At 36.9% G+C, this 17,874-nt stretch overlaps 2 protein-coding genes across 8 annotated transcripts in view; one reads left to right on the forward strand and one right to left on the reverse strand.

Moving 5' to 3' along the window:
- FNBP1L (formin binding protein 1 like) overlaps positions 1-13,706 on the forward strand; it is a 99,394-nt gene extending 85,688 nt beyond the window's left edge. Inside the window, exons 10-15 of one of the 2 annotated variants that reach the window (XM_075002438.1) lie at positions 7,792-7,901; positions 8,320-8,452; positions 8,917-9,011; positions 9,733-9,881; positions 10,246-10,404; positions 11,575-13,706. In XM_075002438.1, the coding sequence (XP_074858539.1) occupies positions 7,792-7,901; positions 8,320-8,452; positions 8,917-9,011; positions 9,733-9,881; positions 10,246-10,404; positions 11,575-11,582 (654 nt within the window). In that variant the 3' untranslated portion in view covers positions 11,583-13,706. Of the gene's footprint in view, positions 1-7,791; positions 7,902-8,319; positions 8,453-8,916; positions 9,012-9,732; positions 9,882-10,245 lie in introns of both variants that reach the window. The other variant, XM_075002437.1, reaches the window with a different exon arrangement.
- Positions 13,707-15,600: 1,894 nt separating this feature from the next.
- BCAR3 (BCAR3 adaptor protein, NSP family member) overlaps positions 15,601-17,874 on the reverse strand; it is an 88,736-nt gene continuing 86,462 nt past the window's right edge. For 5 of the 6 annotated variants that reach the window (XM_075002964.1, XM_075002968.1, XM_075002966.1 and 2 more), the window contains 2 exons: positions 17,648-17,851; positions 15,601-16,159 (listed from right to left, as the gene is read on the reverse strand). In XM_075002964.1, the coding sequence (XP_074859065.1) occupies positions 15,981-16,159; positions 17,648-17,851 (383 nt within the window). In that variant the 3' untranslated portion in view covers positions 15,601-15,980. The remainder of the gene's footprint in view (positions 16,160-17,647; positions 17,852-17,874) is intronic. The other variant, XM_075002965.1, reaches the window with a different exon arrangement.

Here is a 17,874-nt window from a genome sequence, read left to right on the forward strand (position 1 = left end):
TAATTACCCCTGTGTAATAGCATGGAAAGCCTGGCTTATTTACTTTTTATCCACTGTAATTATTAACTGTAATATGTCACTTTATCATGCCTATATATTTTAGTGCTGTTTGGCTAGAGGGCTAAACAAGAGATTAGGACTGAATTTAAATTAAAGGAACACCATCAATTTAAAAATACGTCTGCTCCATTCAAGTAATGAAGTTGTGCTAATTTGTATCTGCTGAGGACCTGGGCTTTCACTTTTACTTTAGTTGAAAGAATAGATCAGGAAAAAATTTCTCTTCCCTTGTTTTACTTTGTACTTTGGCAGCACTTCATTTTATAGTCACTGTTCACTTTGTAGGGTCAGGCTACAATTCTGCAAATGTTTACAGGTTGAGTAGTGCTGCTGAATGGAGTGGATTAAATCATGTGTAAAATTACTTGTGCAGAAAGGTTACGTGCATAGCTGAATGGAGGCTTATGTCAGTGTTTCTCATTATTGGGGAAAAAAGTAATGGGAACAAACTTTTTTTTAGTATAAAAATTACAGAGCATCATTTTGACAATTTATAACAAACTGGATTTTTAATCAATTTTAAAAAATTCTTGTTGACAAAATGTAACTGCATATTCAGGGTAGCTTTTGTAACTGAATGTATCTGTGAATTTGGTGGGTTCTAATTTACATTTCAAAATAGTCTACATCTTTGTAGGTGGTAAATTCAGATGAGATGAAAGTTTTTGAGAAGGGAAAGAGCTATAGTACATGGAAGAGGGTGTATAATAGGTGAGAGAAAAGCAGATTGGAAAAGGAGGAAGAGATGGGAATTGAGGTGGCTGATCTGAAACTAAAGGAGAGGAAGAATAAGGAAATTTAAAGCCTGTATGTAATGATGAGGAAAACCCATATACCTAATGTCATAGCTTAAGGGCTGTGAATCTACCTTACTTACTGTATGAGTTCTCTACAGCTGAGATTACAAATTCATCTTTCTGTGACTCACATAAGGGACAGCATGATGGCAATTCTGGGTTTAGCCTGCCACATGCGATTGGGAAAAAACCCTATAGAGAAGAAGTGGGACAAGGTGAGAGAGAGCAAGGGTCCAGGAAGGATAGTAACAAGGATTAGGGATGCCGAAGATGCTACTGGGAGGTATTAAAGAAAGACTTTCTCATATATTCAGGTATTGTTGGGTTCACAGACACAGGGCGCAGAAAGCTTTCTCCAAGATGTATCTATTATCTACACCAACTTTAACTTACAAGACCAATTCTGAATAGAATAGTTCAGAAAAACTCAGTATATTTGCAAACTGTCAAAGTTGATACAGTTTATGGTGGTAAATCTTGTAGTGAAACATGCTATGAACAGTTTTTGTGTTGGATGGAAATTTTGTTAATGAAAGACAGAATTTTCATTTTAAAGTCACTTTGAATGTTTGGCTTATTTATTCCTTTCTTTATTTCCATGTTAGCCACAGTCCCCACCCCTAACCCCTACTAGTTTATACTCATCCACTACTCCTAATGGGTCCCAGTATCCCATATTCTCCATTGAACCAGTGCATTATTGCATGAGTGACATAAAAACAGGGAAGCCCAGAATTCCTTCTTTCAGAAGCCTCAAAAGAGGGGTAAGTTTGATAACCAGTTGAAAATGCATGATGGGCTATGAACTGTGTTTGTGGTGTGGCTTTTCTGATATCTTCCACCCTCATTATAAGGCTCACTCTGTTACATCACTCTGATGAAAGTCCTCTTATAGGGTTTTTGCTTTGTCTTACACAGTAGTTACCTTCATTTTAAAACCTTTTTATAATATTCAAAATATTTGTCTTTGAAAAGGAAAGTGTTATAAAGAGGGTGCTGAGTATGTGTTTGAAATCTTTTTTTGTTGTGCCCATTCACAAATGTCTTACCACCCTCATGCAATGCATTTATGCAGTAATTTATCATTCGATGTACAGTCATCACTAAATAAATTGGCAGGTGTCTTAGTCAAAGAGTAGAAGTGAATTCCTGAGAAATTGAATTAAAATGGGAAAAACCCATCTCTCTTTATCATTTAAATGCCATAGTGTGCAGTTTTTAACATATTAAGCCATCATTCATTTCTTGTAATGAGTTATAATTTTTAATGTAGGGTACATAAATAGTGACATTGCTTTTAATTTCTAAAGGATTTTTAAAAAAAAAATCCTTGCATCAATTATAAACTACTATTAAATGTAACTTGCTGAGATTTATTAGTGGAATGCATTTACTAATTTGTAATAGCATATTAACCAAATGGAATTTGTACCATTGACAATAAAATTGAAAAATTGGACTTTTTTTAGAAATATATTGTGCTAGTGATAAATTAACTCACATTATGGCATTATGTCCGTGAAACAAGCTCTGCCTTGTGTATGTAAAATTTGTAGCATTTGTTGAGCCACATAATCAGCAATTTTAGATATATTTGGTTGGATTTATTTCATTATTTTGCTGATATTAAAAATGAAATGTGTTTCGTACTGTCTACAACCACGGCAGAGTCTCTTGCTTTAGAGTGGAGATCAAAGTCCAACATCACATGGAATTCCGGTTAATGATTAGAGGAGTCCTGGCTGTCAGTTGATTACATTTCAGATTATTTTAAATTTACATTCTTTAATTTACCTTCTCCAGTGCCTGGTTATCCCACATACCACCCCATATGCAGGGCTTTTCTGCTTGATATTGCAGTCTTAGAGTGGTGGGGCCAAGGAGAGAAAATCCTTCTGGACGTTTAAGATCCTTATAAATGCCAGTTTCCCCTCACTCTCCTTCTGTTAATTGATCAAAACTTACTTTCATCAGGCGAGTATAAGACAACTCCTTCAGTGCTGTTCATTAATGAGGTGGTACGGGGAGGTGGTTGAACTAACAGTAATCTTTTCGGATTTCTCATGATTACTGAACATACCTGCTATTGATTCAGGAAGTAAGGCCTGATGGTCGTTTTAACCAAGAAAGCTATTTTATTATCAGTTAAAATTAACTAGTGGCAGTTTTACTGTATGAACAAAACATAAAATGTATCTTATATGAAGTTTTTCATTTTAAAACTCACTTATCACAATGAAAAATGGGTTAGCGAAAGTGATCAAATATGGAATGAATTAGAATTTATAGGGATCATTCAAGCACCTACGGATCTGAGCGCAGCTCAGTAGAAGTACCACAATACCAAATATTATTCTCTTTTGCAAACCTTCAGAGCAGCACGTGTAATTGTTAGTTTCATATTAAAAATGTTGGCTGTATCATGCGAACATTATAAAACACTGCTTTAACAGAGATCAGTGGAACAGGTACATCATTTTTCAAGCAGAACAATTTACTAGAGTTGTAAAACATTTCCTGTGTCATATGGCAATTTAATATTTGTATATATTTTGATTGAAAACATATACAATATTTCAGATTTTGTGTACTGTCACTGTTTTACACACACGACTGTGATTTCCACTCTTTCATTGCTATAAAACATTTTCACAACGGTATTGACATTCCTTGCTATCAAATGGCATTTTTAAAGTACTTTGGATTTTTATTTAAATTCACCAGTGAATTGGGAAATAATATGCACAAAAGGCTCAGTATGTTGGATATTTTGTTTACCTGCCCTGCCCAGGGTTTCACTCAAGGGATATTTGAGCTAGGATATAAGTATGAAACTGCTTTAATTTCTTTGTGCTACATGCATCATCAAGATTCACACATAGTTGCTGATGGGAACAGAAAACAAATTAAAACTGTAGGGGTTTTGTTTGTTCGCTGTTACTATTGCCCATGTGAAATGAGCATAAATGCAGCTATGTTATTTGTTTAATGTGAAGGAGAGATCCCAACTGTCAATCTGTGCTGTAAATCAAGGGAAAATGATATTTTAAGCCAGACACACAGATAATGGGTAGTTTTTGTTACTTACGTGTTAAAATACGTTATTATTTATTCTATTTCCAGTTTGTAATTTTCAGGGAGTTTAATGCTGTGAATGGTGCCAGCTTGATAATCAGTTTGTACGGAAATCAAAGCCTGAAAATGGGCCTAGCATAAGCAATGGAAGTGCAAGAGTCAGCCATACTTCTCTGCCAGTTCTCCTCAATGAATATTTGGGGAGATTACCTCTAGAAAGGAGAATAGTTCAGTCTGAGTGTCTCTTACATTATTAGAATGTACAGAGCTTGCTAGCAAGCGTGTCATTTCTAAAGGTGGATTTTTAGGTAGCCCTTGCTAGACAGTAGCTTGAATGAGACTTCTAGCCTTCCGAATGTGCCACTCATCAGTAGTCTGACAGTGATGTATTTTGGTCAAGTTTGGTAGAGTCACTGTGCTTGTATGGCACTTCCCTGGGATATGTCACCCTGGTAGAGCCATACCAGTCACGTTGTCTATTGTAACATATTGCTTTGTCAGAGGAGGAAATTCTCTTTATGCTTACAGTTTCACCAGGCCGTAGATTTTAACGTTTTTGAAAATAGCATATTGATCCACTGTGCAGTTTTAAATGCTTCTAAACGTGAAGTAGCAGAGAAGGTATTTCACACTTTCAATGGGAAGCCTCTCCATATTTGTTCTATTCAGATATTAACAATCTTGAACTGATGCAGTGTATTCCTAGTTATGGTTTATCAAATATTCATACATTTTTCTACAAGCTGCTCATCATCATCATTATATTCTTCTGTTTTGTGCAGTGTTGGCTGTATTTCTTGTTTTTATTTAAATAAATATTATTACAAATCCTAAAATTAGTCATTAAATGAAGCCACATATTCTAATTCCACAAGGTGAACTACCCATTATCATTCAATGTCAGCTTTAATTGCCAAAAATTCTCTCAACAGAAATGTACTTCAAACTTGTAGTTAGCTGTTTTTATGTAATAGCAAAGGACGGCATTTAATTTTCAGTTTGTAAACTTGAAATAATATTTTAAAGATGTGCTTTAAGAATTAAAAAGATACATTTTTAAGAATAAACCTTCACTTCCTAACTGATGATTGCATGTGAATAATTTCCCGTTTCTTTCTGTTTTCAAATGAACTGATCAGTGGTCGGTGAAGATGGTAAGCCTGTGTGCTGATCTGTCTGCTGTACTTCTGATAAAATAGCATGAAAGTAATTTTTTGAAATTGTTTCCATGTCATAATTGCTTCGAGTCAGATGTTGAAATGCATTTTCAGATTTTTGACATTGTATACATGGCCTTTCTTTTTAATCATCCATGTTCAGTGTGAGCTTAATTGGACCTGTGATTTGGATGCAGTTTATCTATAACTTAGTGTAAAGGTGAACAGATTACATGTGTTGCCCATAAAGAAAATACAATTCATTATTTATCTGGGATTGATAGAAAAGCTGTTAAAACGCTGCAGAATAGTTGCATGAAAAGATTGTGTGAGTTGTGTAAAGAAGGAACCATGCATAAGAATAAAAAATAGCCTTTTGAACTTAATTTTTAGTGGCTGAATGAGAAATATACCTCTCTTTCCACTCGTATTGCCAAGCTCTCCATTTGGATTAAAAAATTCCCCAAACATCTATTGGGATTTAGTTTCACAGACTGAATCAATAATATTTACTGTGCTTCTTATTTTACTATTAAGGCACCACTAATGTTAAAAGGCAGCGAGGGGAAGGGGTGAGAGAGGGAGGGAGGACAGTGTGTCCTTTCATTTTTCTCTATGATACATAAAGAAATTCAGAAAATATTTATTTTTTCAAAAGCACTATGGCTGTGTATTTTACATGAGAAATATCAGATCTCGATTTCCCTGGTTGTAAGGAATGATTGAAGTAGTAGTAGTAGAATATGACATGACCAGGGAATGAAAAGCATGCAGTTGAGAGTGGATGAAGTTTTTTAGTTACATGGTTTAAAACTTGGTGAGAGCTGATTTTGGGTCAGCGAATGCCTGTGTAATTCAGAAGCCTAACAAAGTTGGGAGAAATGCTCTGCTTGTAAAACTCTTGCCTGTCAGGGTGCCTTTAATACCAAATCTTTTTCTGGGTTTAAAGCAAACACCACACTAAATAACTAGCAGATGAAGAATGCAGCCCTTTTTATCAATTGATGTTGTTAATGCTAAGGCTTGAAGTTTTTTCTTCTCCCCAAATGCATTTTCTCTCTCTCTTTGACATACAAATCTATCACTGAGGTGTGGGTTTTTGGCAACCCTCTTAAAATAAATAGGTATACATACTCACACACACCTAATTGAAAGGACAAACAGGCTTATTTGTGCAATATACTGAGGTGAGGGACCTTGTGGTATCATATTTTCTCTCTCTTAATTATTAAAGAACTTAAGCATTTGAAGTTAGTTTTTTTTATGCAAAATTTGAAGAATTATCAGTATTTGAGCAACAAGGTTTTTTTTTTTCATCTCAAACACTCTAATTTTGGGATTAGAGTGAAAATGTTGATTGTCAGTAGCTTTGATTCAGAGTAGTTTCTGTAATTCACCATTTTCATGCTAGATGGGTATGGGTGACATAAACTTAATTTCACTCATACTTAGCGATGTTGATAGTAAGTAAAGTAGTACATGAAAGAGGACTTAGAGATGACACAATTTGATGTAAAAAATCATGATTTACACAGGACTTACTAATTAGTTAATTTTTCTTCTGAAATACAACTTAAAACATTATTGACCAAATTCTTAAAGGGAAATATGTCAATAGGAGATTTGGATGAATACCATGTTTTATTTTTCTTTTGGCAGTATCCAAGTAAAGTGGAAGACAAACACTCTAAGCATGTCTAAACTGCGTACATGTATTGTTTTCTAGATTTCAGTTGTAATTACTGTATGGAATAGCAGATCATACTGTTTGTTAACTTATTAAATTGGCTTTGATTGCAAGAGCTGGAATAGAAGGACTTGTGGTTTAGCTTTTCTGTGTAATAGATCCATAAATTATTTATTATGGACCCAGTCCAATTATTGAAGAATTGTTGGCATTTCTATTGAATTCAGTGGGACCAATATTAACTGTGTAGGCGTGGTTTTATCTGCAAAACAATGTACAGAAACTAAACATTATTTAATGGAAGTATATATTGAGATAATCTTGGAAATACTGATGCTGGGATATAGTTAATCAAAGTTGATAGAATTTAGATATGAAAAAATGTTTTTTGGCTTGATACTGACATTGTTGCTGTTCATTAAATGATTGTTGTACCATTATGAGGAATACTTTCAACTAAAATGACATAAAAATAGTTGGGGGGTTGCAGATTTGCTGACTTGCACGTTTACTAGATGTGCCATTGGCATATTAATTTGTATGCTCCATCCTATGAAACAAGGTCTGAATTTCCTCACATCTTAGCTGAGATGGTTATTGATTTATTCTCTGCAACTCTGTTCTAAATCAGTTTATTCCCCATTTATGTATCACTCTTGTGATATATATCCTATAAAGATTGTATTAAGCCTTTATTATTTTTTGACAGTGCCCAAAAGTATGGTAGGCACTTGAGTATAGATTAAGGGAGAGTTTGTGTATTTCTAAGTGCCTGTAATCTGTCTTTTTTAATGTGTGATAGAACAGAGTAGTAGGGAGGGGACAGAGTGAAGAACAAGGACACTAAGATCAGGCATACCTAGTTGAGGTGTAAGCTTCACAGGGTTGTGTGTATAGTATAGTTCATCCTGCTACCTCACATCAGAGAGCACTGTGTGTGTGTGTGGATTGTCAGTGGAAATGACTACAGAAAGACTTTTCCAATGTTTAATAATAGCATTTATTTTTGTTGCAGGGTCCTGCACTAGAAGATTTCAGCCATCTGCCCCCAGAACAAAGACGTAAAAAACTGCAGCAGAGAATTGATGAACTCAACAGAGAACTGCAGAAAGAAACAGACCAAAAGTAAATGAATCTTTCACAGCTTAGTACAGTTTTGGTCACCCTTATTTTTATGACCATTTATCTAAATGTGTTTTTTTTTTTAAACCAGAGTTTTCAAAACTGTTCTAAGTCACGTGTCCATTCTCTTAAGCTGTCCATATCCATTGTTGGTCTGTCCACGTCTGTCACTATCAACATTGCTCCATTTTAGTAAAAGATAATCAATACTTCTATTATAAATACTGTAGCTAGATTTGTGAATGCTCAACAACTCAAGCTGTCTGTCAAGCTAGGGAGCTATAACTAGTGGATAACATGTGAGCTTTCGTGGGGCAGGAGAGAGAGAATTTTTACGTTCATCCTCTATCTGTGATGATAAAGTCTTGTAATTTAATTAGCACTTGTATTAATTCCTGGGCATTCATGTATCTCATGACAGGGATGCACTCATCAAAATGAAAGATGTTTATGAGAAGAATCCACAGATGGGGGATCCAGGCAGTTTGCAGCCAAAATTAGCTGAGACTATGAGCAACATGGATCGTCTACGAATGGAAATACACAAGAATGAGGCAAACAGCAATTAAATTATTCCTTGTTAAGTGTATTGAAATAGGAATGTACTGATGTTCCCTGTAACATAGAAACCAGAATGTACTGTATCCAAAGAAGTTGCCCTTACTGAGTTTTCCATGGAGCATCCTTCTCCCTGCTGTGTTGATGTAGCTAGACTGGGATGATATGTGCTGACTAATTTAATGTAGATTATTTTCTAGTGGGTTGTTTTATTTCATTCAAGATGTCAGTTTTATGATTTTTGTCAACTCCATTGCTGCCTGATAAACTGAGATGGTAGCTTTGTGCTTCAAGGCAAGTAAATAGGAACCCGTGCATGAGGATTTGGTGTTTAACAAATAGCTGGATGTACATTGGCACCTAAAGTCTACGTTCTGAAGAGTATTTGAAACAGTATTTGCTGGTTGAGAATTCTCTGGTAATATTGACCTCAAGTGTTTTCTGACTTTTTTCACTTAAGGCCTGGCTCTCTGAAGTTGAAGGTAAAGTAGCAGCAAGAGGAGACAGAAGGCACAGCAGTGACATCAACCACCTTGTGACACAGGGAAGAGAGAGGTCACTATTTTAATTGTACTTTCAGTGAAATTGTACTTGAATTCTCAGATTCTTTTTTTCCCCACAGCTACTCCCTCCATGTTTATCTGGCTTTTAAGTAAGGGTGATACCCACCTTTGTTTGCTCACATTCCCAGATACGCTATGTATGTCCTTCAGATGGACTCTTTTGGCCATATGGGTGTACATTCTACCTTTTTTTTTTTTTTTAATTCTTTCCACTCCAGGGAAATAATGATTTTTCCATTAAACACATGGATTTTAGATAATTCAAGATGAAAACAGTACATGGTATCACCAAAGGGTCACTCTTTCCATTAATGTGCTCCCTTGACTTCTATAACTTCCCAAGCATATCACGTGGATTTTTTTCCTATTTCGCTCCTCTGGCAGATCATCCCAGTTGCACAAAGCCCAGTGACACTGCTGTATGCTCCTTTTTAAGTGTGAAATTTGAGCTACTCTGTGAGCAGAGTTCAGTGCAAGCCTTTAAAAAACATCTCTGCCCCTTCATAAAATAGCCTTAATTAATACTTAATCTGTAATTAAATGTTGCCAACATGTTTTCCTGATGTATTCTTGTTGATAGCCTAGAACAATTTCTGGGTTGTACTAGGGTTCTCATGGGTTTTTAGATATGGAAATGTAACTTTTTAAAGTTATGTACGTTGTTTCTGAGAAATACAGAGAGCCCTTACCCTACTCATTTCATTGCATTATAGCCCTGAGGGGAGCTACACAGATGATGCAAACCAGGAAGTTCGAGGTCCACCACAGCAGCACACCCACCATAATGAATTTGATGATGAATTTGAAGACGACGATCCCTTACCAGCTATAGGACACTGCAAAGCAATTTATCCTTTTGATGGTAGGGTTAACTTCTTATCTGATGCTTATTTGATTAAAAAGAAAAAAACACTGGATTATTTCTTGCAAGAATCCTGCACCTCTCTTCTTTTTATTTTTTTAAAAAGGGCTATTAGAAGCTGGTTTTAAGTTCATGAGAAGTATTCCATAGATCAATTTAACTCCTTGGCAGAAAAGTAATTTTATATTGTTGTAATGTGATACTAGAAAAACAGATAGTAAGGTGTATATTCAACTTGGTGGCAAAACTAAATTGTTGTCTGCAAGCTTGTGTTTATCTGTATGTTCCCTTCCATGGATTATGTGTATATAAAGTGTATTTATAAATCGTCCCTGAGCTGTGAGATGTTTGTCCGTTTTCCCAGGTCACAATGAAGGCACTCTGGCAATGAAAGAAGGGGAAATTTTGTATGTCATCGAGGAAGACAAAGGAGATGGATGGACAAGAGCTCGAAGACAGAATGGAGAGGAAGGCTATGTGCCAACATCATATATAGACGTAACTCTAGAGAAGAACAGTAAAGGTGCAGTAACCTATATCTAACTACAAGGCTGGCAGCTTACTGCTCTTCATTCCATAGGGAAAATCCTGACTCACAATGTCATAGGAAGTATGAGGCTATCTGAAGGCATTTGTGTGGTCTGTTCACCCTGTGAGCTCAGCTAGAGACTATTTCCAGAGATTTTAGTACTAAAAGTAAGAAAATGTCTTAATTAAATTGTTCTGCAACATTTGCCTTATTTCTGCATTTATCTGTCTGAGGTCCTTCAGTGGTTTCATTTTACAAATCTCTGGATCTGTTCCATTGAATCAGGTCATTCTGGTCTAATACTGCTTTTTAAAAATTTTTTTTTTAATATTCACTTGCTTCAGAAAGTAACTTTTAAAATTTCTGTCTGGACAACATACTTGAAAAGAGCCTCTCTTCTATTTTGCAATTTCTGAAAACCCCTTTAGGACCTATTGTTCCTATATCAACAACTTCACCCTATCTTTAAAATTCTAAAACAAATAATAAACCGCCCAACTGACTGAGGCCAGTTACTGAAAGTGTTCATCATTTTCCTTGCTTTTGTAAATATATTGGCACCTTTCCTTTCATATTTTCCTATTCTGAGGTAAAAAAGCAGAGTCCACTCAGGATGGTACTCAGCTAATCAAAGATAGAAAGTACACAGTATGATGACCTATCCTTTTTATTCTCCTTCCAACAGCTATGAACTAGTATGTTATATTTGATACTGCTTTGGCTTGGAAATGGTCCTGATGCTAATATATGTTTTAAAAGCTTTCTTTCCCCTCTTGAAAAGTCTTTCTGAATTCTAGTAAATGTTTTACATTCCCAGTGTAAAGGATCTTGTGCCATAGCGCTAGAGGCTTTACATTTCATTACTTGCAGCTTAAAATTCAAACATAATCTCTACAAGCATTTTCCTCACCTAATTTTGAATAATAAAGGATAGGAAAGTACATTGCACTGCTTGATTGCTGGACAAACAGCTGTAGTAGAATGTGTGTTGAGAATGAACTTGAAAGAGCTTTTCTTGCCCTCAGATATGGTTAATTGTATGTGGATTAAATAGAAGGGCTATTCTATAGCCATTTTGGATGGCTGATTAGAATTGAGCAGGCTTCTCTGTTTTCCAGAGGCTTTCAGTAACTCTGTTCTTTTCTTTTTCCTCTTGGACTGCAGGTTCCTGAAGCGGGTTTCTGAGAAAATGGGCGAGATGTTGAAGGAGGTTACATGCAGCTGCTTTGGGGGGAGGGCATTAGGCTGGGAAGCCAGCAAAAAGAGGGAAAAGCAAGTTGCATGACTGCATGCAGACCTACATTATTCACTAACATTCTTGGCATTTCCATACATAATTAAGACCATTGCGAAGTCTTAAAACTTCTGAAGCAAAAGGGAACTCCATTATGGCAGAATAGAAAGGCAACCAGATTTTAAACCCTTCAATCTCATTGTCCCAAGTTTTGAGGGATGTACAGACCATCTTTCAGTTTCTATCACGTTTTGGCTGTCCCGGCTCTCTTCTTTTCCTACTCCATTTTAATTGGCCATCAGAACCATTGCATTTGTCCATGTCTGCCAGTGCCACCTCCACGCTCGCCTAACCTCCTCCTGCATGTCTAAATTGTCGGGCATGTCTCCATAACACTTTATTATGTCCATTGCTTCTCACTTTATTTTGCATTTTTAGCAAAACCACTTTGTTTAAATATTTCCAGCACTAAAGTTTTCATCCCAGTGTCCATGTATGCTGCTATAACTATTCCAATGCAAGTGTCATTACATTCCAGTTTTTCTTGGCATTATAACTGATGTAAACTTTTATGTATTTATATTGATTTGGGGAAAAGACTATATCACAGCTCTAGCCCCTGATGCAGCCCAGGATCTCCAAGAACTGTGGTCCATCTTCAGCACTTCAGTAACCTATTGTGAGCACTGAAAACCTAGTGTAACAGCAAAGAGGTTCACCATTACAAGACAAACGACTGTTTTCAAAAGTCAACTGCTTGCCATTCAAATGCTGCCTTAAAACTAGAGAGTGCCTAAATCTGTTGATTGCCAACCCTACCACTGCAGTATCCCACAAAGGGCTTTTCTCTCAGCTCAGTGTGACCACCTGTACCTCTTTCCCAAGTGCAGCAGCTGCTGAGGTGTAGCCACGGTAGGTGTTTTCTAGAGCTCTACCTTAACATGATACATGGTGCATCATAAATTTTGTGCATTGAAATGAGACAGCTGTCATTTTACTGTAATGAATTTTTTTATGGAAACTGTTTTTTAATTTTGAGTTCTGAGGTTCCAGTGGTAGTCTGTTTCTAGGTGATGCTTCATTGTATGGACCAGTTGAAATTCGAGTGATACTTTGTAATGATCTATGTGCACTTTTACTTGTAAACAATTGACATTTGGATATGTTTCTACGTGTAAATATAGCTGTCTGCAGTGCCCCTAATGCTTATGGTGTCTTTTCTCCCATTCGTGATTCTGTTAAATCTTACCTGATTCATTGGGGAACACTAGAATAGCAGAGGTGGGGGGAGGGAGAGTTGTATCATTTAAAGCTTCATAAGCCCAGCCACTTGCTGTTGGGGGACTGAGATGAGAATCTCTCTTGGATGGGATTTGAAGCAATACTTGGACACAGCAGTGCTGGATTCTTTTTTTTAAAAAATGAAAAATTCAGTGTTGTTAGAAGTTGTACTACCAGTGATACTAAAGCCCAGTGATTTTTTGTGTGGAAGTGTATTCCTTTGTTATGTATACCACTATTACACAGCTGACCTAGCATATTACATTTGGGAGCTATTAAACTCAAATTTAGATTTTTGGGTATTCTATACAGGGTTATTTATATAAGGTGACATTACTCAATACTGACAAACTACAATATGTAGTTTTTTTAACTTTTTTTTTTTTTTATTTTTAAAGATAGAGAAGAGGTGGGAATGTGAGCTGTTTTTTCAGCTAAGCAGCCTGTGGTTTACCTGGCTAACAGCCTAACAGGTCACAATTCCTGGTAAAGGACTAACTGTTCTTTTTGTGCTACTGTTTGTTTTTCTAAAAGCAGAATTTGCTTTCATGAGGGATAGTGCAACTTGTATGAGGGTTATTAAAATATAGGGGGAAAAATTTGTACTTGCACAGCTAGCTCTAACTCAGTTCATGTTCAGAATAATGTCTTAATCTTACATTTTCCCAGTAATTTTTAATCTTTTTGTGCACAAGTTGATTTCTTAAATGTTAAATGCTTTGTTTAAAAATAGTGTTCTCTGTTGAGAATATTTTAATGGAATAAAACTTTTCATGGCCAAGACCGCTTCCTTTTTGTCTTCTGTTACAAAACTATCACATTTTATATCGATACATTAGAGGGCCACAGTCTGTCACCATTAGAGTGGTAGGTTGCAAGCAGTTGCAGTGGCTTTTTGTTGGACTTACTTGTGGAGTGAGGAACAAGTGGCAGATCGTGGCACTAGATGAGCTGCTGAAATACATATATATCCTCTAACTTTATACTGTGCAGAGACGATGCCACAACTCTTGTGGTTATAGTTTTAACAATTTGTATTGGACAGATACACAGCAGAATGAACATCCTCTTATGTATATTTGAGTTTATGGTACAAAATTAACAATAGCAGCCCTTCTATCTCCTTTTAAGCGTGGTCATGCCAGGCTTTCCCAACTGATTTGAAGTATAGGGTTTTTGATTGGGGGTTGGGCCAGATTAAAATCTGTGCAGGGTGGGATGGAACTGGATTTCTTTACTAAAATAGATTTGTGTCAGGTGCCTCTCAAGGGTATCTTAATTACTTTTAAAGTTTAGGCACAGAGCTAGTTCTCCGCCCCACCCCCCCTTTTGTGCTGAGAGTTTTAAGTGTTTAAATGAGGAAGGGCACTAATGGCTGAATGAGTGTAAGAAAAAAAACAAAAAAAAAACCTAGGCCTCTAAAATGCCAAACATGTTAACTCTCTTTACTTCCTAGAAAAAAGGAGTTAGGTAGTGTCACTGTGGAGGAGAGAGCAGGGACTCTTTGTGACCCTCAGCAAGTCTAAAAATGGCTTTGGTTATACTTGTGTGGTCCTACACCAGCACTGTGGTGATTAATAACAACTGAGGTGGTTATGTGGAAGTTTCTTTTACTCCTTGGTCCCTGTGTAGTCTAATAAGGATTACCCCCACCCCCTGCTCTCCCAGCTAACTTGGTTGCAGGGATTTATGTAACTGAAAAATAACCAAACAATGCCTCCACCCTTCAATGAGCAGAGACATTGCCTCTTCAGTGTGAGATTTTAATCAGCATCATGACTTTGTCAGTGTGGTTGTGGTGGTTTTCTTTATCTCTTGTGTGGGTTGTTATGAAATGCCAGACTGTCACTTTTTTGGTTTCCTGAAATAATCCTAATGCACTAAAAGATTTCTCTTGCAGCAGCTGATTTCATCTGAGCCTGGTTGATACCACTGTCGATGATGATAGAGGGTATATTACTCTTAGAAGGGAGATGTCTGCCCTTGCTAAGGCATTGGCTTTTTTTTTAAATTGATAAGCTCATTAGCAACTTAGTGAAAGTAGCTGCTACTATTTAACTTGTAGCCACAGCTGCCTCTATTTCATAAAATACCATCCACAGTTGAACAGCTCATGTGTAGTAAGCTATCAAGTTTCCCCATAAGCAGTTCCCTCAAAGACTTGAATATCTTTTAAACAGCATGCTCTGCTACTGAATTATATTTCCCCATAATTCTACAAAGCAAAGATTGATACCAAATTCTAACTACTACTTACTAACCTGTTTTCTCCGGTTTGCTGGAGAAGGTGTGAGAAACAGGTGCAATGCTCCAGCTGATGGTGAAGTTGAGATATTTAGCTGACTGCTTCGCTATTTGTTGTTTTCGTGCGCCCTTGTTTTGGGGTTACCCCCTCATTTCTAGCCTTTACTTGACATAGCATAATTTCTGGTCTATTGCACAGGCTCTAATACATGCTTTGAATAGTAACTGCTAATGAATTTCCTGGGAGAAAAATGGTATCAGCTGATGGCTCTGAAACAGTAGAGTACAGTTTAAATAATTGATTTGGTAAAAATATCAATTTTCTACCCACCCAGTTTCACTAAAAGACAGCATTAAAAGATATTTCCTTAGCAGAGTACATTATTTCCTACAGCTATAGTGTTCAATGACCAACTGCATAATATTTCAACAATACTTTATTTCACAACTATGTACAGGTTCATAGTCATTTAACAAATATCATACAACTGATATTTTCTAAAATATGTATTTAACCTACCATTTTCTATTTACAGTACACAGTTTCATTACTGATACCATTAAAATAGTAGTAGACACACTTTTGCAAATTGCAAGAATACATTAGGACTATCTTAAATTTGACAGTTTAAGAAACTAAATTCATTTAGAAATCAGTAGTTTTTAAACAATTCATAAATGTGCATTGTGCAATTTACAAGTCTTAAAGATCCTATGAAAGCTGCAGGCTTTCACAGCATCAAATTAGCAATTTATTTTAATTACATTAAAGGGTACACAAAGTAATTAATTTAGGGGCTCATTTGATATTTCATTGTTCTACCTGTTTCACTGGAGGAGGTTCTAATTTTCTGGAGAGTGCAGTTAAAATCTGGTTGAACTTCTCATATCTCTCTCTCTGATTAACTTGTGCTCCTTTGGTGCCCCACAATAATCTCATTTGAAATTCTGTCTTGAAGATCTCACTCATCTCATCATCTGGCTGAAAACCTAATGAGGAAAACAGAAAATGGCAGCTCCTGAAAGCTGTAGAGCTCTGAGTACATATGTGTCTGCAATAACTACAATGCCAATATTTTTAATTTCCCTGCACTAGCCAACAATGCTTGTGGTTAATTTTGGTCATAGTCATCACAAATGCACAAGTGGGAGACGTTTTGCCCGTGTAGATCACTTGAGCTGGAATTTAGTCACAGTGGGTGGGTTATTATTGATACTTGTTTTGAAGAGTTCAACCGGTTCAAGTGACTAGGTGCTCAGTTTTACACCTCCATAAAACCAGGCTGAGAGCTTGTTTCCACTAAACAGCTGGAATCAAGTGCTGTGGCAAGCACTCCACCCACGGTTGATTTAATGGGTCTAGTGAAGACCTGCTAAACTGACTGCTGATTGCTTGGACATTGACTCTGACACACCTCCAGAACAAAATGAATAAATGGGAGAGTTTCTCCTATTGCCCCGTGTGATGCAGACCCCCACAATAAGTAGATCTGAAAGACACTGACTTGGATTACACTATTTAACTCAGTGATTTAGATAATTTTTCCACATCACATAGACCTGCCCTGAGTTAGAAGGTAGAATACCACATACTGAACCACCTGGGCTTCCCTTGCCTGTCTCCTATTCATGTGTTAAGCCACCTTGACAAATCTGAAGGGCTGCAGATTTTCCTCAGCTCCTTATCAACATTTTTGGAAAGCTCTCTTACTGTCTTAGCAGATGAATGTGTCTATTTACGAAAAAGGTCATAATGACTCTGACTTAAACAAACATGCTTCGCAAAAATGTGTGTCCTGCCATTGCATCACTGGGCTACCAGCTGGATAAATAACAGTGTACAAGATGGCTGTTGACAGCCAGCCCACTTATTCACTTCAGAGTGTATTCTGCTAATGGGGCCTGGCAGAGACTGATTTAGGAGGAATTGCAGCCTTGTGAGAGAGACAAAGAATGGATTTCTTGCAGCAATTCCTTGCGGAATTAAGTGGAGCCCTCCTCAAAGGTATTCACAATTCTGTACAACAGAGTTTTTGTACAGATGATCAGTCGGGTATGAGCTAGTGACAAAACTTCAGCAAAGGGAGAGGCAGATGGAAGTCAGAGGATTTTCCTCACAGAGGCTGTAATAGATGATATAGAGGCTGATTTGCCAACAAAAGACACTAAGAAGCCATGTAGGTTTAACAGGGAAATGCTCCTTATATAGTACACATAGTGAGGCATGCTGCTGGTAGCTCTAACATCATGCTCTCAGACTAACCCAGATGAACAGACAAAGGCAAATTTCTGGTCAATTTACATTTCAAGTTCTCATATTTGCCAGTTGCTGTAGAAAAAGCCTGTGGAAGATTTTCTAAGCTGCTATTACAGGTTCTAACAGGCAGCTGGCCTCTTAGACCTTACACGTTCTATTCACTATGAGAAATCTTGTCCTGTCACACGTACAGCAAGATGGTCTCCTGCCAGTCTCCCTACCTTCCAGCAGCCTTTCTGCCGTCATTCTGTACATGTCTGCATTCTGTGCTATAAAACGGGCTGTGGCTAAGTGCTTGAGCATTATTTCACAGCTTTGGTCAGCGTATTCCCAGAGGTCCAGCCCATCAAAGGTGACAACCTGTCGCTCCATCAAGGTAACTGAGGGCATCAGCAGGGGCACAGTTTGGGGAGTACAGACAGTCTCTGGAAGAGATGCAAAGGACACA

The sequence above is a fragment of the Carettochelys insculpta genome, chromosome 9 (assembly GCF_033958435.1).
Source record: "Carettochelys insculpta isolate YL-2023 chromosome 9, ASM3395843v1, whole genome shotgun sequence".
NCBI classification, from domain to species: domain Eukaryota; kingdom Metazoa; phylum Chordata; order Testudines; family Carettochelyidae; genus Carettochelys; species Carettochelys insculpta.